The 25843-nt window shown below is 37.1% G+C and overlaps 1 protein-coding gene across 1 annotated transcript in view; it reads left to right on the forward strand.

Moving 5' to 3' along the window:
* IPO5 (importin 5) overlaps nucleotides 1–25843 on the forward strand; it is a 45393-nt gene that overhangs the window by 6404 nt on the left and 13146 nt on the right. Inside the window, exons 3-21 of the mRNA XM_039558396.1 lie at nucleotides 4380–4572; nucleotides 5076–5178; nucleotides 5409–5505; nucleotides 6513–6617; nucleotides 9846–9968; nucleotides 10050–10170; nucleotides 13589–13676; nucleotides 16811–16917; nucleotides 19181–19305; nucleotides 19395–19484; nucleotides 19575–19748; nucleotides 19976–20194; nucleotides 20607–20690; nucleotides 21414–21546; nucleotides 21640–21761; nucleotides 22270–22366; nucleotides 22840–23012; nucleotides 23450–23561; nucleotides 24180–24235. Of these exons, the coding sequence (XP_039414330.1) occupies nucleotides 4380–4572; nucleotides 5076–5178; nucleotides 5409–5505; nucleotides 6513–6617; nucleotides 9846–9968; nucleotides 10050–10170; nucleotides 13589–13676; nucleotides 16811–16917; nucleotides 19181–19305; nucleotides 19395–19484; nucleotides 19575–19748; nucleotides 19976–20194; nucleotides 20607–20690; nucleotides 21414–21546; nucleotides 21640–21761; nucleotides 22270–22366; nucleotides 22840–23012; nucleotides 23450–23561; nucleotides 24180–24235 (2322 nt within the window). The remainder of the gene's footprint in view (nucleotides 1–4379; nucleotides 4573–5075; nucleotides 5179–5408; nucleotides 5506–6512; nucleotides 6618–9845; nucleotides 9969–10049; nucleotides 10171–13588; nucleotides 13677–16810; nucleotides 16918–19180; nucleotides 19306–19394; nucleotides 19485–19574; nucleotides 19749–19975; nucleotides 20195–20606; nucleotides 20691–21413; nucleotides 21547–21639; nucleotides 21762–22269; nucleotides 22367–22839; nucleotides 23013–23449; nucleotides 23562–24179; nucleotides 24236–25843) is intronic.

Consider the following 25843-nt stretch of genomic DNA (forward strand, 5'->3'; position numbering starts at 1 on the left):
AGTACACAAAAAACTTTTCACCTATAGAAGTTACTCTTGCCAAAGACATCAAAGGCTAACATTTGTAGAATAACTTGACATTTATCTCCACCAATGGATTAATCAGAGAAAGGTTTAAATGTTAGCTCTTAACATAAGTAAACATTAGGTGCTGGACTCAAAAAATCCTGATTAATAAAACCTGCAAGCACCCTCTCTTCCCTGTAAATCCAAGTACTTAGTAGCCTAATTAGAGCTTAAGTGAAGTAATTCCCATGCTCAATCTAAACACTGCATATAAACATGCTGGGAAACATTCTGTGCATATTTAATATGGTGCTGGTATCACAGGTAATTTCTCCATATGTTTTATATGGATCCAAATGCTGAGCAGAGTATTGCGTGTCACCAGTGGATAGAGCTTTGGGCCTGGTACGCGTTCTCTGAGCACATTGAATGTACCAGCACCGCCAAACACAGGATGCTGGAAGGAGCTTCAGAACTTTAAATACCCCTTGTCCAGGCTATGTGAAAGGTGGATTCAGATCCCTCTTCATCCCGAAGCCTCTGTATTGCTTTACCTCCTTGCCGGAAAACTAGGCTGAAGAAAATACTCCATCCTGTTTGCGTGAGTTGGGTGTCTGTGTTGTAGAGAGTACAAGATTTGTAGGACTATTCAGACAGCAGTTGGGGAAATCCTGGCTCTGCAAGCCAGTAGTTTTGGCATTTAAGTGGAAAAACAGGGATGCAGATCGTGTTCCCAGTACCCTTTGCATTTGACATAGAAAACACCATTAAACTAGATTAGGAATAACTCTTTTAACTAACTGTATAACAGGTTTTCTCCTAACCAGATGCCTAAACTATGGAAAGAGTCACCTTTTTCCTCTGTTCTTATTTCATCCTTTCCTAATAGCAAAGCAACGCTGTTCACAGAAGTGCCGGGAAGCATCTGACTGAGCAGTTAGAACACTTCTGTGCCCGGTAATGTGCTAGATTGTATACCTCAGTCTGAGGAGGGGCTTGGACCCAGGTCCTTACTTCCTGTCTCACTGCTACAAAGTTAGGACTCTGCTTTCTATGCAACTGCATTTTAAAAGGCTGTACAGAAAGGTGATCTATATTCACAGTTTATTTGACTTGTTTTATTCCTAGGACTTGTCTTAGATGTTAGAAGCTGTTACTTTGCATAAATCTTTGAGAGGAGCGGAAGTTCTGCATTTTCTCCTGCATTTATTTCTTCTTGGTTATCTCTGGATTGGCAGGTTTTGATTGTGTCCTAATTAACAGATGACTGATAAAATAACAAATGCTCTGTAAAACTGTTTCTGCTGTATTCATAGTCTTCTTGGAGGGCCCTGACCTCTCCCCAACCTCTGCCCGTATTGTCACATGAAGGGATGCATTTCTTAGTTTGAAGACTGCTGTTGTGGACAGCTTCCTGATCAGCTTTTGGGAAAGAAGGCAGCCTAAGGATGCACCACAGTTCTGCCTTTGGGTTGTCTGTGGACCTTGGGCACTCTGTGCTTTGAATTCCACATAGGACTAGCTCCCATAATGACATTGTGCAAGTCCATCTTTGGATCATGTCCTAAATGTTCTTTACTTCCATGCCTGCATGTTTTCTTCCTTGAGGACTTGAAAGGAACAGTGAAACAAAAGTAAAATTCACCATGACAGTGCTACACAGGCTAGTCAGACCTTTTCTTACGAAGTTTGTAGGGTTATGGGGATGCTTTGAATACCGGTGAAGAGCATGGTGTCCCAGATTGCTGTTCATAATTCTGCTGCTGCCCTGTTTAGCAAATTCGTTTTCTTCTTGTGCCTTGGTTCCATCATCCCTAAACTACTAAAACATTTTTAACACCCTGCAAATTCTACTAATAAGAAGCAATATGTTGAAATTTGAGTATTATGACTACTTTTTATATTAATAACTTTGACACCTCAGTTGCATGTGAGCCTCTCAGTAATTTAGACATGCAGAAGACCCAGTGCTGGGAAAAATGTGCTCTTTTTATGCTTCATTGGTAGCTGGAATTTCTTCTTTGGGATGTATGCTTTATATTGTTCCTCTCCTCATTAAAAGCTATTGCCACTAAATTGCAGGATTTTAAAATGCTTGTTTGAGTAAATATCTTGAAATACTTAAGCATAAAAGAGCCTTTGGGATGTGTGAAAAATACATATATTCTTTCTTAGAGTAGAAGAAACAGCCCAGGAGGTGCCATTAATTCAGCCATGTTTGTCATAATTAAATTGACAATGATAGTTTTCATATGTAACTGAATATCTGTTGAGGAAAATATGCCAATTTTTCACTGCTTCAAACACTTGACTTTGCTTTAGGGATTTTGGGGATTGTTTTTTTACTAAGCTAGTAACTATAACCAGGAGATAATTCATGTGCTGATCTTGTGTCTTTTTGTATGCCTTGCTACTTGTGTTTTTACTTTGCAATCAGTCTGTTTATTTTAAATTCTTCAGAGTTTGAAATTCTTGTTTTTGTAAAGCATGTAGTCTCAACCTCTATTCCCTGTCTGTCCACCTATTATTACTTCATGAAAGAATATAATACAATGCGAGTTCAGTCAATATCTGATGTCAGGAAATATGTACTGAAGCGCAATGCCTTGAGTAAGGGAAGACATAACACCAGAGATTGTGCTGCGTTTAGTCCCAGTAAACTTGCTCCCCACTCAAGGCATTTCTATGTAAGTTTACCATACTAATGAGGAAAAATTTAATCTTTCCCAATGTTGGTGCTCCAAGGGATGGGAGAAGGAAAGATACCGTTATATTGCCGTACCATTAAGTTTTTGGACACACTGTTAGTGAGATTCCCACAGGCAGTGAGGAAAGAATGTCCTTCCAAACTCATGTTCCTGGTGTGACAGCCTATTGGTAGAGAATCTTGGCTTCTGATGGAACTACAGCACAGGTGGGCACTGTGACTGTTCACCTGCTGCCTTCCTTAGATCTACTAGGGAAGAGCTAATCCTACATATGTGGTGGCCTTAGTCCATGCTGGAGATGGTGAGGAGGAGATAAGGAATGATCAAGAGTTGCGTCCAGTTCTGCACCTTTCCTTCTGCTGGTACTGAGACACTTTGTGTGTGCTACTCTTTAGCTGTACAGAAGAGAGCTGGGTAGATTAGAAAAAGACACAGTGAGTCTGGAGACTGTAGAACATAAGAATAGTATCTTGGGTGATGTTCTAGCAATACCTGATATTTACAGGATATGTTAGAAGTTGACACTTTGCAGCAGTTTGTGTTTCACATCTATAGGTTATGCTGTAATAATATAATTGAGAAATTGGAATTGATTACTTTTGCTGCTCATTGAATGTTTTTGAATTTCAAAGGCTTATAAATGAAACTGTTTGTCATTCAAGTGCACATTAAATAAGAATACCTTACAAAAAAAATTGAGTTTGGATTATTTTTTGTGAGAATTTACCACACATAAGGTTTTGTTACATTTGTTAAACTTCACAAGTTTCAGTGGTGATTTTTAGTTACTGTGTGTCCTTAAAGAAATACTAGTTGGTGAACATTCTATTAAGTTATTCAGAGTGCTTCGTGTTCTTTTTGCCTTTAGTGTATGTGTTGCTCTATTAATTTTGAATTATTAAGCAATGTTTTTTGCTTCTAGTTCATGTACAATTGTAAATAATACAGATATGTAAATGATACTGTTGTAGAATAGGTGTATGAATACAGGAAACAAGATTTTAATATGTGGTATTGAGGTTCCTATGCTTACGTTCAAGTTTGAAGAAAAAAGTTTCGTCCTAGGGCTGCAAAACTCTGAAAGCTTTGTTTTGATTTTGATTTGGGGTTTTTTTTGCATATGTGGCTTTTTTATTGTTCAGAGAAGGGTTTTATTTGCCAAATTCTAACTGTAGGTTCCTGAATCTAGCTTTAAATTTAGTTGTTTGAGAAAGTGAAGGAGGGTTTACAGGTTAATTATCTGACAAAGTTGTCCCAATAAGTCACTTTTTAATCCAAAAAAACCTGTCTGGATTATAATGACCTCATTAGACCATTTAAAATAGAAAGAATGCATGCTTTAAAGATGTTTCAATAATACAGCTGAGTCCTTAACTTGCCACAAAATATGTCTGAGGTTCAGCTGTAGAAAAATCCTAAATACCTCAGTACTATGGTTATTTATTTGAAAAGCTGTAATTGTCAGAAACATGGTTGTTAGCTTATGTTTCTTTAGTATGGTTTTTTTTTGTTACGATAATTGTCATCTATTGCTTGAGAAGTATTCCATTCACCAAAGAAGTGTACACAATGGAAATGTCATTTGGAAGCATGATGTCAGTGTTCCCTTGTAGGAGCGTGATTATCGTATCAAACACTTCAACACACATACTTCTCCTTCAACAGGCTCGGCAGATGGCAGCTGTCCTTCTGCGCCGCCTGTTGTCATCTGCATTTGAAGAAGTTTATCCAGCTCTGTCACCTGAGGATCAGACATCAGTCAAAAGTGAATTGCTGCTCTTCATCCAGTTAGAAGTACAGTCCACTATGAGAAAGAAAATATGTGACATAGTTGCTGAATTGGCCAGGAATTTAATAGGTAATTTATTTATATAAGTTGATATAGTGGTAACACGTTTGTGTATTGATAGTAGTTGTATTTGTATCTCTTGTTGTCTAGTCTGGCTGAGGTGTTTGCACATGATGTGCTAACTGATTCCATGGCTTGTAATAGAACCTAATATTTGTTCACATTATCCTTAACCAGATAAAAATAAGATTCTTAAACTCTGCTTTTTAAATTGCTCAAGTTTAGGTGAAATTGTATTAAGGTTTATAAACCCAGTTTTGTGTCAGTTGTCATAAATTATGCAGAACATTGCATCAGTTTCTTTTTTTGAGTGCTGCTATATAGCAGCAAATAGAGATCATCTCCTATAGTGTTTTTAGATTGAACATTTCACAATATTTTACCTTGTGACTTAGGCATGTCTTCAGGGTCTTTTAAATTAATTTCAGTAGTGATGACTGGTTTTCCTGCACAGTTGAGATCTCACCACTCTGAAGTTTGCTTATCCTAAAACTTGGTTGTATTTAATGTAGATGAAGATGGCAACAACCAGTGGCCAGAAGTTCTGAAATTCTTATTTGACTCTGTCAGCTCTCAAAATGTGGGATTGCGCGAGGCTGCTCTACATATTTTCTGGTAAGCTACTTTTTTGTAGGATAGCAAAATCATGTCTGAAAATATAAGAAAAACTGTTACAACTTAATTAACTAGCAATCATATTTATTTCATTTATTTTGTTGTATTGTGGCTTACTTAACTCTAACATGTATAGTTACAATTTGTAACTTAAACAATGGATAAGTTTGAAATAGTAGTTTAACCTTAACTTGTGTGAAGTTTTATTAATGTTTTGGTCTTATCCTTAGGAATTTTCCTGGAATTTTTGGGAATCAGCAGCAACACTATTTGGACGTCATTAAGAGAATGCTGGTTCAGTGTATGCAAGATCAGGAGCACCCCTCAGTAAGACCTTTATGTTCTTTTGGGTTTTTAATACATTCTGAGCATAGGAACTCAGTGCAGTAGTCTCAAACATGAAGGTTAAACCATAGATTTCAGCCAGAGAATTGCATTACCTGAAACTGATGTACATACAGAGTTTTGACTATGCCTGCTGCAAAACAAAAGGCTCAGACCCTTTCATGGTCCTAAAGCTGACTGGCTGCTCATATCTGTGTTGCTTAGGCCCGGATTCTTCCCTAGGTATGCTAGGAGAAACCCAGTTGCAGTGGCCCCAAGCAGAGGGTTTTAGCCAGCAGCATTGAGGAGTCAGAAACTCCTTGTTAAATTCTCTTTTCTGGCCTTTGTGTTTATAAGTCTGTAGTGTCTCTACATACAGTATCTGTACATGGTATGTCTCAAAATTCTGAATATACAACAGCTTCTTGAACTGTTCATGCATGTTTTGCTCTAAGGGTGTGTAAGCCAGCCTTTCTTTTTTGGAAGGCTTCAAATTAATTGATTTGTGCAGAGAATTGTACTTTGAAAATGTTTCTCTTGTTGTGGAAAATGCTGGGCAACGATAGGAAACCCTGCTGTGGTATATGGGTTCAGTTTGCTGCTCCCCCGTGGATTATTTTTTCTGACCTTTGAAAGTCAACTGAGTAACATTTTCTAAAGTACCACAAGTCATGCCTTTAAAGAAGCATGTCTTAAACACTTAGATCACTCTTCTTGAAAAATGAGACTGACACTTGCATGCAGATTTGAAGTTTTGATGGAAGTTGAAAACAATAGGGTTTTTTTCCTGTTTTCTTTCCATAAATGAAAACCACCAAAACAAAAACTAGGGAATACTTGCCAGCTCATAATATAATAAACTTTTTGTATTGTAGACAGCATAGATGCTGACGGTCTTCATTATCACTTTACCATAATTTGAAGTAAAATGTAAAATCCCATGTTGAAAACTAACAAAAGCATGTTTAATACTAGTTCCTCACATTTCTTTCTCCAATCGTGTCTTCTAGATCAAGACTTTGTCTGCTAGAGCTGCAGCTGCCTTTGTGCTTGCTAATGAGCTCAATGCTCCCCTTCTTAAACATTTTGCAGACTTGCTACCTGGAATCTTGCAGGTAAGCAACCAAACAAGTAACACTTAATGTGTCGTTACTGTCTGTATTGACTGTACCAAATGTAAATTATTGGTCTGCAAATTCGTGAATTTTTGCTGAGACCTGAATTAACTGAGCCTGTTAGCCAGACAGTCGCCAGCGAGATAAAGGGGAGACTAATAAGGAATTTTGCAAACAGAGGATAATTGATAGGGTTTTAAGGAAAATAGCTCAGTGCTGATTAACTTATGCAGTGTTACAGAGACAAATGAGTTAAAATTCTTTGTAAGGTATATAGGTCAAAATCATACAGCTTTTAAATTAACCATGGTATTGAAATACAGTTTAAATACAGGCTACCCTGAGATTTGACGTAATCTGTAATTGGGGAATTCATGGACCTGTGATATCCTGTATCTCTTCAATTTAGAGGAAAACAGAATTATTCTGAACATAGATTCTCAGACTGAGAAAGAGAGTCTGTAGAAATGATCTTTATTGTTTGATTAATTAGGAAATTGCAAATAAAATGCCATTTTAAGCTTCATATAATTTCTGAGGCTGGATTAGATCTCTTGGATGGATGAATTTCAGCAGAAGTTGAAATTCTAGTGTAAGAATTTTGCAGAGAAGCCTATTATAAACTAAACCAGAGACAGGAATGGTTTGAGCTCTGAAGGATAACAATTTCACAGTACACTTCCCTTTCTATGTCGAGAAACAGTGGAAGCAACTAAGTACCTATGATAACAGAGGATGTGAACTTCTGATGATTTTAAATTAGGCTAAATTTACATTAAAGACAGACTTCTCACTACAGTCAGAACAGCAGGTTCCTGTTGACAGTGTGAACTGTAAACTGCGTCTGCTTTGTGGCAAGCTGAAGAAAAATTGTGCCAAATCTACTGGTGTCTGCAACTGATGGAATTCTGCTTGATCTTAAATGGAAACTGAGAGGAATTTATTCAAATCATCTGAACTTGAAAATGGGCTATTCTAGTGCGTATAAGTTAAGTGCTTTGATATTGAGGTCTTTATTTGGTGGTTAGTCCCTGTCTGTGCCTTTGTCAGTAACAATTTTGTTTAAAAGTTGTAACTGCCTGAGAGGACCTTGGCTACACAGTACTGTGTAAGTGTGGGCGAGGCAGGGTTTGGGGTGGTCATGCCATTTGTCTTGATGTTTGGCACTTAAATAATGTGTGGGTTTTAAATTTTGGGCTAATAGCCCACTCTGTGTGCTATAACTTTCAGTGCTACTGTTAGACTATTTAGACACCATAAAAACACATGCACTCAGCTTGCTTTTTCAAGCTTTATTTTGCAAATATAGAGCACAGAGCTGTGTTATGAAATCTGTCTTTTTGAAGTACTTACTCCAGGAAAAACTAGATTTTCTGGCTGTGGTAACACAAGAAGGGTATGAAGATCCGAATTTATAAATAGGAATGTGTTAGAATAGTGGTGAGTGACCTTTGGAGACAGTTGGATGCTTTTTTTGTTGCTGTTGAAATTAATTTTGTTGAAATACTGACGCAGTAAAAAAGCTAAAAATAAAATTCTGACTTGGCATATCAGTTCTTTCAATACAAGATCTATAATAGTTATGCTGGAAGTTGAACTTCTAAAACTTTTTTAAAACTGACAGTTGAAACTTTTACCCAAAGCTTTATCCTGCACTGGAGGTAAAAGCAGATAGAACTTTACTGACTTCCCTGGATGTTGTTTGATACTACAGGAAAGTGCTTCTGCCTTTTAGGGCTCACTTTTCACTTTGAGCTGCTTTCTTCAGAAAACCAGTCTTGTTTTAAAAAATTGTCAGAGCTGCAGTGGGTATAAAATACAGTTTTGTAGAAACTTCCAGTAAATATTACATTATCCTTTGAGAGAATCAGAGGATGTGGTAGCTATTAGACCAAAAGGCCCTAACCGTGACAGATTTTTTTTTTTTCCAGATTTTTCCAGAAAATTTCTGGTACTAGAAGATGCTGCTTCTGTATTGAAAGTGTGGGTTATATAAGTGCCGTTATCAAAAATGTTGAATTCTAGACTTAAATATTAAAAATCATTCAGTTACTCACTTCAAAAAATGTTTCAACATTAGGAAGGCATAAAATACCTTGCTAATGAAAATTCCTTTCAAAACCCCAGAAGTGTGTCTAAAGACTTTTTTCTTTGGAGCCTTGTTTACTTCTAGATTCTAACACCATTGAGTAACTGTGTTCTGTTTTGGCACTAAAATATCACCCTGATCAGTTAAAAGTAAGTTTTAAATTACTTTTCAGAATATGGATGTGGGTTAGGAAAGATGGTTGCAAAAAGCTTGATTTCTTTTGCTCTTTTCCATGTCCTGTGACTGAAAGCTGAAAGGTCTGCTCTAATTTGGTGCCTCTGGAGGGATGTCTGGAAAAAACCTCTTTAATCTTGTGATTCCTGGTGCCTATAAGCATAGGCTATTCAAAACTTTTCTTACGTAACAGGCAAAAGAGGAGTTAGGCTCATTTTCCCTCTTCTGGCCAGAGTTACTTTCTTTTAAATGGATTTTGAAGTTGTTCTTGTCAGAACTCGGTGGTTTTGCATGTTGGAGCCTCTGATGTGTGACCTTAATTCCTTCTGAGTGTCTGCAGTGTTAGATTTGAACATTGTGAGCCATAACGTAGTTGTAGAAAACTTGTCATTTTGGATTGCTGCATGGTATCCTGTTATGGATTTATGCACACAGGTCACTGTAGCAGGGTCTGACTCTGGGATCCTGCTTAAAGCCAGAGTGAAGGCTTCCAGTTAATTGTATCCTGTTAGTTCTCAGGTTACAGCTTGAGCTGGTGCCTTCAGAGAGGGACCCCTATCCCAATTCATGCCTCTCAATTGTACATGTGCCCGGATGGCCCAGTCCCCAGCCATTTATTTCTGGTTGGTGGTCTCTTGGTTTCTTGCTGGTTTTCACTGTTGCAGGGCTGATCTTCTGATTAAGTTACTTCATTCTTTTGGAATTGTCTGCTTGATTCTTATCTTCTTCATTCTGCTTGTATATGCTGGAATCAGCTAGTTCATTGTTAGAAGCATTAGTTTTAACAAAAAGTTTACTCTGGTCAGTTCTTGTGGCCTAAGGCTTTGGCTACTTATCTACTAATGCTAAATGAAGCTGTTCAGAGAAACAACAATACAATTAATGAAATTCCTTCTATAACACTGGTCGTATTCATAATGTTGTTTGTTTTTATTTAATCTTATCTCCATCTTACCTTTTTATAGGCTCTAAATGATTCCTGCTACCAAAATGATGATTCTGTTCTGAAATCCCTTGTAGAAATTGCAGATTCTGTTCCTAAGTATTTACGACCACATTTAGAAGCTACTTTGCAGCTAACTCTGAAGGTAAAGCTAGGAATGTTTTTCAAGAATCACTTTTTCCACCCCAAAACTTCTATTATAACCATTTACTCTTTTGGGTTGTAGTTGTGTGCAGATGCCAGTCTCAGTAACATGCAGCGTCAGTTGGCGCTTGAAGTAATTGTGGCCTTGTCAGAAACTGCTGCTGCTATGCTGAGGAGGCATACAAATATTATTGCACAAGCCAGTAAGTATTTTCCTCATTTTCTTTCTTGAAACAGTTATCCTTTACAGTATTAAATTGACTTTGCAGTTGGTCAGTGGCAAAACCACATCTAACTGAGAGTTTGCTGGTGCTGGTAACTTACGACAACTCAATTTAATGTCACCTAATGGAGTAACCCCCTTCCTATTATGACTCTTCAGAAATTAAGCTGTGCCTATGCAGCACCAAAAATTTGAATAAAAATACAGTGGACTCTTACTATTAGATGTTTCCAAGGAAAACACTACTTGAATGCTTTTCTGCTGGCTTTGGAAAATTTTACTGTGACAAAAAAAAAGGCATTTAGTTCTGAAGTTCTATGTTTGAAGTTCGGTATGTAGGCCAGATACTCTGTGCCGCTGGCAAGCGAAGACTGAAGGAATTCAGCATGCATGTTGAGCATCAATGTTGAGTTAAAGCTGTGAATTAAAAAATCAGATGCTGGTATAAATACATAGAAATAATCTAATTAGTCTATTTAACATGCAGATGGTAAAGTCTTTGAAGAAGCACTTTTTAAATCATGCATTATTATTTGAAATGCTAAAAATAAATGTCTTCTGGGCAGCCCCAGCATCAGTGCTGTTTGCACTGGTGTTTCTCTGCCTTTTAAACCTTTTGTGTGACTAGATCAGGGCACTGGCACAGCAGTGTAGCCTGCTTTTCCCTCCCTGTTACACTTGGGTTTGTCTAAATTCTTGCTTGTTTTCTGACACTTGCATAGAAGGCAATTTTTTTTGTGTGCACTCAGGCTGAGGAAGGTTGTATAGACGTCACTAAAATTATAAAACTTCTGTTGGAAAATGCTGTAAACTGGATCTGCTTGGCTTAAGTGTTTAAAATATTGACAAGAGGTTTTGTTTGCTAGTACAATAGTTTTTTGAAGAAGAGGTTCTTTTAGAGCATATTTTGAAATCTGTAAATTTTCAGAACACTCTATTTTCACTCCATCCTGTAGCTTGTTGGAATTATTAACACTTGACACTTGCTGACCCCACATCATTACAAGCTTCTTACTTGGTCAGAAGAGAAGTACCTCTTACTTCTTTAGAATGTATTCCTATTATTGGGTTGCTAGTTGCTGCCTAGGAATGAAATACTTCTATTAAGATAAAGCACTGTATGGGAATGAATTGTAATTTCATTTGCAATTCATTCTGAAATTAGTCTTATTAATGTATCATTAAGGAGAAAAACATTTATTTTGCAGAGCTAGTAAAGCAGTTGTGTTCAGGGAGTGATAAAAAGGTAGCAAAAGAGGGTTGCTTTTGTCTTGGCTCTGTGTCTTAGTTTAAAAGGTTTTCTGTTTTCATTCAACTGAGAAGTTGCTAGATCACTTGATACGCCCAACTAAAACTGGGACTTAGGCAAAATTATCATCTTGTGCTGGTTTTACTGCGCACAATGCTAGTCTAGGAGTGTGTGTCCTGTGTGCCAGTTAGCTGCTCAGGAATCCACTTTAAGATTTCCCTTCTTGAGCTCACAGGATTGCAGAGCGTTTTATTGCTCTGATAAAGAAGCAGGCTTAGTGGGCTTATGCTTAACTTGTTTATAAGTTAATTAAATGTTGAGGGCTTCTTGGGACAATTTTGAAATTTCTATGGACACTCTACATTTTTTAAAAAACTTTTTGTGAAACTACTCTTACTGACAAACACACTCACATAAAACATCAAGAAGAAACAAGACATTGTAGGTTCTAGATACAATTATGGCCAGAGCACATTGGATGAGAATTTGCTCCCAACCTTGTTTGTTAGTAGCAACAAACACTGATGTGACTTTTTGGAACCGCATAGCATTTATGTCAGATGATGCTTGTCTTCCATATTCCATAGGTGTTGTGACAATACATGATTCTCATGTGTGTGCTTATGCGTGTCTGTGTCAAACTTCTCGACTGTAATACTTTGGCGTTTTATTGATGTCTAATAAGTGTATATAAAATTCTAACACGTGGGCATCATGGTAGAGAGATCATAGTGTCCGTTATCTTGATAGTATATAAAAGCCCTCTGGAGGTTTTTGCAGATGTAGAATATTCTCTGCCTGAAAATACAGAAACACACCAAGCAAATAAATCCATAATTTGATCTTTTCTTGATACTTGCCCTACAATGCTGTCAGTGAGCAATATTTTTTTAATGTCGTCAGTTGACCAGAAGTTTCTGATCTGTCCAGCTGTGTGGTGGTGAGTTTGCTTAGGGTGTTGCCTCTGTGGTAGACTACAATAGTTTGGGTATACTGTGAAATTCAGCAGTTGCAGTATACTTGATCAGTTCCAGTAAGTCTCATTAACAGCATGGACAGTTACTGGATGCCTACTAGTTTTTCAGGTAGGTTGCTGTAAAGGGCAGTTAGCTGTGATGGCTGTCTTCAAGATGTGTGGTAGGCTGTCCTAAAAAAGATTGTTAAAGGTGGAAGGCTGAGTATTTGACTGAAACCTTTTGTTTCCAGGTAAAAGTGAAACTTTGTTGCATAAATGATACTAAATTCAAACAACTGCTCTGAGCGATTGGTGTGTAATACAAAGTAAAGAAGTGCTTCAGAGCGCCTTACTGTGCTTTGAAAGTGCAAGGTGGGCTTTTCACCCCTTGTGCTTCTGAAGGGCACAGGAACTGGCATACTTAATTAGAGCACTGTGCTCCTTCCTCCTGTGAGAACTCGTCAAAATAGGTGATGTTTATTGCATAGTAGTTTAATGCTGTGATAGAGATTTTGTAATAGTCTCTATAAAGACTTAGAATGAGAAGAATGGACAGAATCAATCTACAGAAGTAGGAGTAGAAAACTGGTGGATTATAATGTGCTAGATAATGTTCATGATACAAAAGCAAAATTTGCATTAGGTGGAAAAAAGGAAATCTCAAATTCTAGACCAAGGCCTCACTGTAAGAGAAAAGCTTTATGGTAAGTGACCACTGTACATATAGCTAGCAAAATATATTACGTTAATAAAACTAAGAGTTCTGTAGTATTCTTTCATAATTGATAGTCTCTTTCATTAGTAAATGTTAAAAGGATGATGTCAAAGTTTCAGAAAAATTAAGGAAGTATATCAGAGTTCTTAAGGCATATAATACTGTTTTTAACTCTTTCAAAAACATAGACTTTACTGAGGAATTTGCTTTTTGTAATTGTCATGATTTACAAAAAAAATTTGTGTCTTGATAAGTTACACACAAGATTTTTGTACTCTCAATTTGAATGTTCTGGAAATACTTTTCTGGCAATCAATTCTGAATTATTGGCTGATGCAGTTAGACAGACTTGGCCATCTGCTACGGGAAGAAGAGCTATATTTTTCTTCAAAAATTTTTGAAAGGAGAAAACTTAAAATTCATGCTTGTTATTTGAGAATATTTTAAGAGATAAGACTGAGTTTAAAACTTTTTTTCAGTTCCTCAGATGTTAGCAATGATGGTTGACTTGGAAGAAGATGAAGATTGGGCAAATGCAGATGAGCTTGCAGATGATGATTTTGACAGGTAATTATGAAACCAGTTGTTTCAATATATTATCAAGGCTGTGGCTAAAGGCATATTTAAAGTGCAGAATGCAAATGCCTGTGGTGCATTACTTTTTCTTTATTCAAATAACTATTGTAATTTTGTTTCTTCAGTCATGAGCAGTTTATATGTAGGTTACTTAGGTAATGTTCAGCAAGGAAGTAAATTATTTCAGTTTTCGTATTTACTGTAATTAGACAATATGTCTAATGCATGTCCCTTCTCTGCTGTTTTGTACTGCTGTAGCTTTCCAAAGCCTTTAGCTTTTGTTTTTTCTGTTATTTATATTACTCACTTCAGAAGTCAGTGCCTCCTAATCCTCTAAATTGAGGGCTAATCCTGAAATTAGCTGGAAGGCAAGTTGAAGCATATTGACCTGTTTGATAATCTACAACCAATCTCTTGGTATTTCTCTGTATCTATGCCCTTGAAAATGCATTGTTTTAGAAGAAAGATGACTTTGGAAAGATATCATCATGCATGGCAGAATTCCTTGTTGGATTTCACTTAGTTCAAAAATACTATAATTTTGCTATTATTTTAAATCCCTTGGTATGGCTATCAATAGCTTATCTTGTTCTGTGTTAGGCAAGAAAGATCTCAAGATGTCCGGTCATTTGGATTTGCTTATTCCTGCATGCTTTGTAGCTTGCTCCGACTTTTTACTGGAATAGTGGTTTGTGTACAGCGTCCTGTTACATTTGCTCTTGTCCAGCTACTGTTAGAGTGAAGTAGAAGAAAGCAGAAATAGGTGTAGGAGGTAACAATCTCCACACTTCCATAAAGACATGGATGCTCATTTACCAGTCTAGACACTTCTTAGACATACCTGGCTTATCCGGACTCAGATGTAATTAGTGTTTTGAGACAGTTTATCTCAGAACACTTAGAGATCTTCACAGGAAAATAGACAATAGAAGAGATGTTGGTTTACCCTGAGCTGTAGAGCAACTTCTAATAGATAGCAGGCATGTAAAGCCACCTGTAGAACTGATGCATAGGAATTTATGGAATAATCTGTTTAATCTTTGCCTTATTGGAAATAATTTTTTTAGTTCTCTTTGATTATGAAATTGAAAGTGAGCTGTCCTTTCTTCTCTCCCTCACATAGTAGACCATACCCTTTTAATCTGTTTCCTCAGTGTTGAAATTTTGCTATACAGGTGTCAGACACCACCAGTACATTCAGGTTTGTTAAGTATTTGAATCTTTTCAGTCAGTAAAATTTCAAGGGAAAATAGAATATTAAAGTTCAAATCCTTATCAGGCCTTTCAGGGTGTGGAAATTTATTCAGATGGCTTGCTTTAGGCAGCTTACTAAGTATGCTGAATCATCCACTTAAGGCATGCCATTTTCTCTTTATTGTCAGCAGAGTAACTCTGTCCTTCTAAATACTAAGCTAAGCTGCCTAAGGATTTTGTAATGACAATTTTCCTTTTCTTTGTTAGAAGTCACAAGTAGAGTGAGCACAGATCAGAAAACAAGTTATGCTCTACAACCTTAGTCTGAAGAAGAAATATAGCTCCTTTGGCCCTTGGAGTAATAGGAGAGCTTGAGGCTTAGACACAAATTACTGGGCATGAGCTGGTCTCTGCTGATCCTGTGTATGAGGGCAGTTTTTCTTTCACCAGGGTCACTCCTAGTGCTTCTATGTGCTTCCCATTGTTGAAGCTCACCTTTGTGGACAGCTCAGTGGCTGATGTGCATGCTAACGTCTCCTGGTGCTTGAGTCTTTGTAGCTTCATAAGAAGACTGAAATTGTTGTGCAGTCCCAGGAACAGGACAATGGTCATCAGGCTGCACCCTAATTAGGGTGTGTTCAGATCTGATTAAGGGGGATATGAGTCAGCCTACACAAAAGCAGCAGGGAATACTTTAGCATTTCCAGTTTTTTGTTGCTCCAACTTCATAAAGGAGTGCAATTCTAAAGGAGGAAAAGGTTAATCCGACTTCCTCTTTTCTTGGCAAAAGCCTTGCAAACATTACAGGGAGATGTGTGGTCATTTTTCTGAGATAAACTGTCTTTATTTCTTGAAACTGAATGTGTGAATTAATGGTGGGAAGAAAGAGCTCAGGGAATGGAGTTTCAGATGAAAGCTGCTATTAACTTTAGTGAGTTTGCTCCAGTTTAGTGCTATATACTCCATTGTCCTGCTGGTGATGTGTCTGTTTATTTGAACATGACTAATCTGAGGAACTAATACAATACTGTCAATATCTTTTCACAATCACCTTTGTCCACAACATGTGAATTTCTAGATTATTTATGGTTTGTGATGAGATTTGGGGACTCAAGCATAGTAATTTGAAGACCTGTTTCTGACCCAGCTGACTGAAATTTTAAAGAAGAGGGAGATTGTTCCCTTTTTGAACAATTACTCAGCTTTTTCATCATCATGGGTGTCTAGGATGGACTGTAATAACCTTGAGTTATTACACTGCCAGCTGTACCCAGACTGTAACAGTAGTTATCTGTATCCTGGAAACTTTCTTGCTTTTCTGTAGGGAATAATTCCATTGGGTGGAACAAATCACTTTGCACAGATAACGTTTGGCTATTCTGAGTTCTGTAACTGGCCAAGAGTCACAAATTCCGCAGCTGAACTGGGTGTTTTCTGCCTGAGTCATTGATAGAAGACTGTGCTACTGAGTACAACCATACAAGAAAGGTCTCTTGTGTGCCAGAGTTTGAATTCTGCTGGTTCACCTGAATCATAGCAAGTCTGAACTGGTTTATGTTCTCGTGACAAAAAGGTGATGGCCAGTATTATTGTTTCATTCATTGCAAATTTAGTTTCAGCTTTCTAGGTGTGTGTATCTGCTGTGAAATTCAATCTGTACCTTTGGTCCTAGTGCTAGTAAGGCTCAGGTTTCTTTGGTAGTAGACTTAATCAGTGGCCTGCAGAAAACAAATGTTTCAGTGTATAGTAAATAACTATTTTGTGACTGGTGTGTGTGTTTTTAGGTTTGGGTATGGTTTATTTACTTGAAGAGGCTCATGTTTTCAGATGGCAAAAGTTTGAAGATTAGAACTGCAGGAAAAGACACTCTGTTGGACTACTTGTTTCATTGTACATATCAAACCACTGATATTTGTGTAACTGATATTTAGCAATGCAGTGGCTGGTGAGAGTGCACTGGACAGGATGGCATGTGGCCTTGGAGGGAAACTTGTTTTGCCTATGATTAAAGAACATATTATGCAAATGCTTCAGAATCGTAAGTAACTGCATTTTTTTTTCTTATTTTTTAACAATTGTGTCCTTTCCAGGAACTTCAGTACCTCTTAAGTCTTCATGTTTAGCTACTTGATATGTTATGATACATTTCCACTTTTGATGTCAGCAGCAAAAACTGTAAATGCTGTGAACTTGAAAGTTTATACCTTCTCTTAGATTGTGATTTATTAAACTTACACAGTGTATTACAACATTTTTTCTGGAACATGGACAGCTGAGCAGAGATGTCATAAAAAAACTACATTTTTTTGAAACAGTCTGGGAATTACATAAAAATAAGGGAAAACTTGGCGGGTTTTCATTTAAAAATATTCTCTCTAAATCCCTAAACAGACCCGCACAGTACCTTAAGTTTGTCTAAAGTGCTGCTTGTTTTTCTGTAGCTCAGTGGTTTTGCTTCTTCAGAAGTGCTGCATTTAAGTGAAATTTTAATACATTACAGTTCATAGAGGGAAATTTGTTAGATTTTTCCCCCTGGAATTTGATGGACAGGGGTCATTGGTAGGCTGGCTGTCTTCTGGTATGCTGATTTTAATACTTGTTTCATGAGGTGTTCCCATATATTCTTTCTTATCAGTTGCTTTGTATGCTTCTTTTCCTCTTAAAATACCTGTAATGCCTGCTCAGCCAATTATTGAAAAAAATGCTGTGCATTGCTTTCATGCGCTTTTACTTGACCTATGATTTGAGCCTTTGGAGTAGAAGATAATGGCAGGAGTTCTGGATACTATTTCTACTCTCCTGGTTTAAAACCCAGTCCAGAAAAGGCTTGTTAGCATTTTGGGTATGGAACAGAGAGGGTAGCACTTGCTGTGTGTGAACACTTACAAAATCTGTTTGGAATTAAAGTTTTTTTTATAAAGTTTTATTAAGGAAATGGGCTAACCTGATGCAGTGTTGGTAGCTTCCAGGCTGGCAACTAGCTAGTTCCGTAGTGCATTCAGAGAAGTGTGGAGCCTAATCACTGAAAGACCTGACTCCTGTGAAGGGGAGGTCATGCAACTCGTGCCTGATGCTTGCTTTCTTCTGGGTCAGAGCTTTCCATAACCATTAATACTCTTTGGAGAAGGGAAATGAAAAAGATGTTGTTTGGATTGGAGGCTCTCACTGGTAGGGAGTTGAGAGGAAAGGTGAAGACATTTAGATTAAAGTATTGACAGTATTCCCGGAAGTCAAACTTCTTCTCTTATCCCTTCTTTCTCACAAATATTTATTGAAATAATAATTTAAGACTTTTGCATTTTGACTGGGTGTCCAGATAGTCCAAAGATGATTGTGTTTCATTTTGAAGATTCATTAATTTCAAGTTTGGAATACATGGTAACAGTAATGCAGTGAGAGTCGTGAGGTGTAGGCTTAACTAGGAGCATCTAATGAACTGAAATGGCACAAAATAAACTGCTGCTTTTCTGTTGTACCTTCTGTCAAGACGATACTTCATCTCATCCTGGTCAGACAGAAGATTGAGTGTCAGGATTCCACTGCTCTGAATTGTGTTGTTCTTCATTCCGGGAATGTAGTATGTTACTAGCAATAATGAAATACTACGCTGTTTTGGAGATAAGTTCTGTAACATGCCTTTCCCACAGGTTGTTTGGTAAACCTGTTTATTCCTTTGGTTTTCTCTCCTGCAAAAGAGAGGGGCATGAAAGATTCATTCCAACAATACCCACTATCCTGAGAATAGGCTAGTAGGACTTGCAGGTGGGGAAAGTTTACATCTATAAGTGGAATGTTACAGTTCTTACAACCTTAAGAAGACTGCTTAAAAGTTTAGTACCAATCATTTATTTGTTTTAAATTTAGATATTGTTTGAGTCATTAGACCTTTTTCTTGAGGAAGATATGGGCTCTTCCGATGATACTAAAACAGAAGAAAGATGGGGGAGAGGGAAATAAAAATACTGTCTTGATGTTTGCCTGGTCAGCTCATTTAATTAAAATGCAGTTTCCAGGTACTAGTACTATGTACGTACTTGTATCAGCAGTTAAGAATTCTTTTTTCTAGGTCTGGATTTGGTCTGGATTAGACACTCAATTTTTTGTGCATCTCTGGAAGTATGTATGAGGAAAATGGAAAAGTATTTAACAAATCAAGTAGATGCATTAACTTCCCTTCCATCTCCTGTTCTTCACTCTACCTCCTCCTGTGTCCCCCAGCCCCTGAAAAGAAAAGGTGATTTGTCTTTGTGGTTCTTTGGAGTTTCCAAAATGAGTAACGCTTCATTTTTACTCTTCTGTAGCTGACTGGAAATACAGGCATGCTGGCTTGATGGCACTCTCTGCCATCGGAGAAGGTTGCCACCAACAGATGGAAGGAATTTTAAATGAAATAGTTAATTTTGTTTTGCTATTCCTTCAGGATCCTGTGAGTATAGTTCTAGTAATTATTTCAAAATATTTTCATTTCTGCTCTCACAACTGTTTGTTAACTATTTAAGGGAAATATTTTTTCAGCATCCGAGAGTAAGATACGCTGCTTGTAACGCTATTGGACAAATGGCAACTGACTTTGCACCTGGGTTTCAAAAGAAATTCCATGAGAAGGCAAGTAGTAGAGTAGTAGGGGAAAAAAAAGTGGTAAAATTATGATCTCTTCAGAAACTCGTTTTCTGAAAATAAATATTTCTTTTTCAGGTGATAGGAGCTCTTCTACAAACCATGGAGGATCAAGGCAGCCAGCGTGTTCAAGCCCATGCGGCTGCGGCACTCATAAACTTCACTGAAGATTGTCCCAAGTCACTGCTTATTCCGTATTTGGATAATCTAGTGAAGCATCTTCATTCCATTATGGTGGTAAAATTACAAGAGGTATAATACACTGAACAAATTGTTTCCTGGAAGATAACCTTGTCACATAGGCAGAATAAGTATAGCTGAACTAAGACCTCAGAAATGATCCAGTATACGTATCTGCTGATGTTGGTCTAAATAGACAAGAATTAGTATACAAGCGAGAGCAGATTTTTACATTTGGCATGCTTTTAAGTAAAATGTGTGCTTTAGAAATATAACACTTTATTCTTCCCCTTTCCAAGTTGATACAGAAAGGCACTAAGCTAGTTTTGGAGCAAGTTGTGACTTCAATTGCATCAGTTGCTGATACAGTAGAGGAGAAGTTTGTTCCCTACTATGATTTATTTATGCCCTCCTTGAAACACATTGTTGAAAATGCTGTTCAGAAGGAATTAAGACTTTTACGAGGAAAGACTATTGAATGCATCAGTCTAATTGGTCTTGCTGTTGGCAAAGAAAAGGTAAGCTTAGATTTTATATAATGGTCTAAATATATTTTTTAATGTCTTTGTTTTTTGTTAGCATTGAATTAATATAATCACTTGTTAAACATACAGCTGTATTGTTGCTGATTTCTATGCTTGTCTTTGTGTTTTCATTTCTGAGGTGACTGTCTTGCTGCTTAGATTCACAAATTTGCAATAGAATCTTATTGTAGCTTAAGTAATTCTTGTCACACTGAAGTTTCTTTTTGCCTTAGGAGAAATGTCGTGACATCTCATTTAGGCAGTTTCAGGGGCAAAATGTATGCAGTTCAAAGGAAACTTAGTATAGTTTTGTATGTGGATGCCTGAAAAAGTTTGTGAGCGTTTAAGTCTCTGAGAAGTTGCATCTTAATTTGCCTTTAAAAACATAGTTGTTTCCTATATCTAGTTTATGCAGGATGCATCAGATGTAATGCAGCTATTATTGAAGACACAGACTGACTTCAGTGATCTAGAAGATGATGATCCACAGGTATGCTAAAATTGTCTTTATAGCTAGTTGGTATTAAAAACATTCCTTGTATACATCATGTTTCTGCCCCACCCGTAGCACTTCAGGCTAATTATCCAGCCTGTCTTACAAAACTTGACATTGAGATGGCCCTAGAATCTTTCACAGAAGCATGGTTAGGAAATGAGACTTCCAGGACCTATATTTGCTGAAGAAATTTGAGCTTGCTGTCACCTTATAAATAGATCAACAAGATTTGTTAGGCAGCTGTTCTAATGAGCAGAGAGCTATTTTGACTTGTACATCTGAAAACAAATACTCCTCTGAAAACACAGTACTGCACTCTTTTTTTTTTTTTTTTTTTCTTTTTGCTCTATTTTACCATTTTCAGGAATGTGGCTCAGTTAGTATCGTGTGAATCTGGGAAATATTTCAGAAAAAAAATTAGTTTTTTAAAACAGGCACTTGCAATGCAATCACGAATCTTACACTGTCACATTTTTACATGTATAGCTACTTTGATCAGTGGTACTGTCAAGGTGTTGTTAGACTTGGGATGTCTTTTGAAGATGCATTTTTATATGGATTGCATATTGGATTACTTCTCTTTGAAAAAAGCTTTATGGACTGCTGACAAAGTCTTTTTAAAAGTCCTATTCTCTAATATATTTCCTTTATGCTTTCCTTTTAAGTGTGCATTAAAATAAGTTGTGGGACATGAAAATCCTGCCTTCTCTTTTCTAGATTTCTTACATGATCTCTGCATGGGCCAGAATGTGTAAAATTCTTGGAAAGGAGTTTCAGCAGTACCTTCCTGTTGTCATGGGACCTTTAATGAAGACTGCATCCATTAAACCTGAAGTAGCTCTTTTAGACAGTAGGTTGAAGATGATGATTTGCTTGAAAAATATATTGAAATAAATTATTTTGTAGCACTTTTAAATTATTTTTCCTCCCCTCTGTATAACAGCACAAGATATGGAGAATATGAGTGATGATGATGGTTGGGAATTTGTAAGCATAGGCGATCAGCAGAGTTTTGGAATTAAAACTGCAGGCCTAGAAGAAAAAGCAACTGCATGCCAGATGCTGGTGAGTAACAGAACAGTTTTGGTGATCTATGTGTTTCTGGTCAATCGAATCTGAAGCCAAAATCTGTAATCAAAATACTCTTTTTTGTCTCACGTGAAAGATCTTTTGCTTAGTTTCAATTACAGGCACTTTGTTGCGTGTGGTTTAGTTGATTAGAAATACTTTATTTAGTTGAGAGCTTAAAATTTTTAAAACTAACAGATAGTTTTCCTTTGTTGACAAAACTTAAGAAATTGGATATGTTAAAAAAGTAGTTCCTTTCTACAAATATTGCTGTTTCTGAATTTGTTTTGAAAAATACATGCATGTCCTAAGAGCAAGAACTCATGCTGCTATCAGGGTTTCTCAAATTACCACAGTTGAGGGGGAAAGTAAATGGATTATTGCATGTTTTTTAAAATAAACTAAAAAACCCTTGCACTTTTAACAATCTCTCTCTCACATTTACGTAGTTGAAAAATATAAGTGTTTTCCCTTAAAAGAGGTGTATCTGTGCTCTATTTTTCAGGTTTGCTATGCAAAAGAGCTAAAAGAAGGATTTGTGGAATACACAGAGCAAGTTGTAAAGCTGATGGTTCCATTGTTGAAGTTCTATTTCCATGATGATATCCTATTAACAAATTCCACTGTGAAAACGGAAACTTAGAATCAAAATTGTGCTTGCTGTTTTCCTAAATGAATTGGAAGTGTTAGTGTTAAAATATTCTGTGGCTTTGTAGCAGAAATGGTTTCAGAGATTGTTGTTTTAGACACACTATTTTAGGCAATGTATTCCTGCTTTTTCCCCTAGTTGCTTTTTAAATAAGCGATCAGTAGAAAAAGTGATTTTTGTGTAACAAAGCAGAAGAGAACTTGAGCAGCTTTTCTGTCATGGCCTGAAACAGGCCTGAAGCCACTTTTAAATAGCAGACAGTGTAATTTTCCTATGATTTAATCTATAGCTAATTAAGAAATCAAGTGAATGGATTGTAGTGAAATGAATTTCAGGTAGAAAACTAAGAACTTCATTATGGTGGTGGGGTCTTAAATTCTAAGCACTTTGTTGGTGTTGATTGCTGTATTGCCTTAATAATGACACGTGTTCGAGTGGCAGCAGCAGAGTCAATGCCCCTCCTGCTTGAATGTGCCAGGGTTCGTGGGCCAGAGTACCTCACGCAGATGTGGCACTTCATGTGTGATGCGCTCATCAAAGCCATTGGGACAGAGCCGGAGTCTGATGTCCTCTCAGAAATCATGCACTCTTTTGCAAAGGTAACGTTCTTACAAATTTCATGGCATCACTGCTTGTAGCTTTTTGAAATAAGAACTGACATGTTTGATGTTCCTTTAAATGGCTCGAATAAATGCAAGGCTTCCTCTACAGGAAATTTGTTTTGACTATAAATGTTGTTATAGCTGATGGGAAAAGTTGGATTTTTTTTTTTTTTTATCCCAAAGTATTAACCTAAAACAATTACCAAATTTGTTCCACTTTAACCACAAGCAACTGAAATTATGGGTGTGAAATGTACAGTGGTACTATGCCTTACTTGTATAATTAGAGCCTTGATTACAGTATGACTGTTCTACTAGTATTATTCCTGCCAGTGATCCAGAGCATGTATTAATATTCTTTGCATGCTTAGACTTCATTAAGACTGCTAATGTTAAATTTTAAAGCTGAAAAATTGGTTGTTTTATTTCACAAGTGCATTGAGGTAATGGGAGATGGATGCCTTAACAACGAACACTTTGAAGAACTTGGAGGAATACTGAAAGAAAAACTAGAAGAGCACTTTAAAAATCAAGAATTAAGACAGGGTAAGTTAACACAAATCCTGTTAACATGTGATATGGCGGTTCTTTAAAGCAGAATTTCTAATTATTTCTGAACACAGAGAAAAAAACTGTTTAGATTTCTTTGATTTGTATATTGATGTTAAGTTATTGGACTTTGAAACAACAGAATCCATGAGTTATATTTGTAAGCTCTTGGAGGATGAAGATGATGATGGCATCGTTTTCAGCAATACTGGAGTTTTAATCAAAAGTTGATGGATGGACAGATTTTCTTGAAACACAGTGCACGTCTATGGTGTTATCATTTCTGTGGTATTTTTTCATCTGAAGTCTTTGCAGTTTTCTCAAAGCAATGGTAGTTTCTCATTTCTAAGCTCTTCTCTTGTCTTTGTGGACAAGCTGGTGTGTTTATTTCTATTACCTGTGCTTTTTTTACACATTCTTAAACTGAGCTGTCCAATACTTTTTGTTTTTCTGTGAAAGCTTTTTGAAGCTTCTTAAAGATGGAAAATTCCTTTTGCATTTTTAGCTACTGTTTCCTGTTTTCTAAATTTGTTTCTGCGTAATTTTACTCTTTCACAGGCTTCTTCTGCACTTACAGAAAGGTAGTGGTTTAATTTTTTTTTTTTTTTCATTTAGTGAAAAGACAAGATGAAGACTATGATGAACAAGTTGAAGAGTCATTACAAGATGAAGTAAGTTAGTTTGAACAGTTTTTCCACTCATCAAGCACCAGGATAAAATATTGCTCAAATATACTTTCTACTCAGAGCATAGTGCATCCTCAGTATAATCTCTTCATAGAAGACTGTTGTTACCATAGTCTTTCAAAACTTTCAGTAACAAATGGGTCACATTACATTTGTGAATTAAAGAAATATGAAAGGTTTCCTTGTCTGGTATACTGAAGTAAGAAATTCAGGATATAGCTTTTTATTTTCTTCATCCTCTCAAACACTTCTTGGATGACATTAACACTGATACAGATTTGACGGCAGATTATTTAATCACAGCATAAGCTGAGTTGGAAGGGACCCACAAGGATCATTGACTCCAACTCCTGGCCCTGCACAGGACCATCCCCAAGAGTCACACCATGTGCCTGAGAGCGCTGGCCAAATACTCCTTGAACTTAGACAGACTTGGTGCTGCGACCACTTCCGTGGGGAGCCTGTTCAGTGCCCAGCCACCTCCTGGGTGAAGAACCTTTTTCTAATATCCCACCTAAACCTCCCCTGACACAACTTCAGGCCATTCCCTCTGGTCCTGTCACTGGTCACCACAGAGAAGAAATCAGTGCCTGCTCCTCCTCTTCCCCCAGTGAGGAAGTTGTAGACTGCAATGAGGTCCCTTGGTCTAGCCCTGCTGACTTGCTTTTTCTCTGAGCCTTGCAAGTTAGGTGGCTCTTAAACTTGGGGCCCTATACTTCTGATTCCAGGATGTCTGGTGTGTCATGTCAGGAGCCTGTCTCAAAAAGAATAGCCCCAAAACGGTATCAGAGAAGGACAGCAGGATAAACAACTGCCATAATGTGTTTGCTTATGAGAAAATACCAAAATAACTACTTACACCATAAGGTACCAAAGTGAGTTAATAGTTTAAAGTGGAGGTGATTTTAGAAGAGATACAATAATTTTATTAAATCATTATTAGTATGGAGAGAGAGTAATAATGAATGACTCCTGCTTATAATATGAGACAAAGGATGCTCAGTAAATTAAAGAACTAAGAAATTTTTTGTCTGCACAATGCAGGTAGGAAGCTTGATCACATGAGTTTAACCTGTATGTGCAGACTCCAGAAATCATATACCCATATGTAAATACTGTCTTAAATAACAGTGCAGTTCTTGAGCCTCTTTTTAGGCTTTTTAGAATTAGGCCAGCATTCAAGAGGATAGATTTTTATTCCCTCCAAGACCCTTTTATTTCCTATGTTTCATTCTATACTGATAATGAGAGAAAATGCAAGCAGGCAGCAGTTTCAGAAAAGCTGAGTCTGTACTCTGCAACAGAGTTGCAAGGCATTTTAAAAAATGTTCTAATGTTTGTGGATTTTTCTGTAAAGTCTGAAGAAAGATTTGTCTGCATTACCCTGTGAAAGGAGGGGTGGAACCAGAATGTCACTTGCTATATGGACGGAATTAACATACGGCCATGAGTAACATTTGGATATATACCTTGGGTCTCAGAGTATGTTTATGTAGCCCTTACCTCAAGGCAGCAGAAATACAAGAGGCACAGAAGTCATGAAGGTTACTCAGACAGTAGTTTCAGATATAGCCCTCACTTCAGCAGTAACTA

This window comes from Corvus cornix, chromosome 1 (genome assembly GCF_000738735.6).
Source record: "Corvus cornix cornix isolate S_Up_H32 chromosome 1, ASM73873v5, whole genome shotgun sequence".
In the NCBI taxonomy this organism is placed as follows: domain Eukaryota; kingdom Metazoa; phylum Chordata; class Aves; order Passeriformes; family Corvidae; genus Corvus; species Corvus cornix.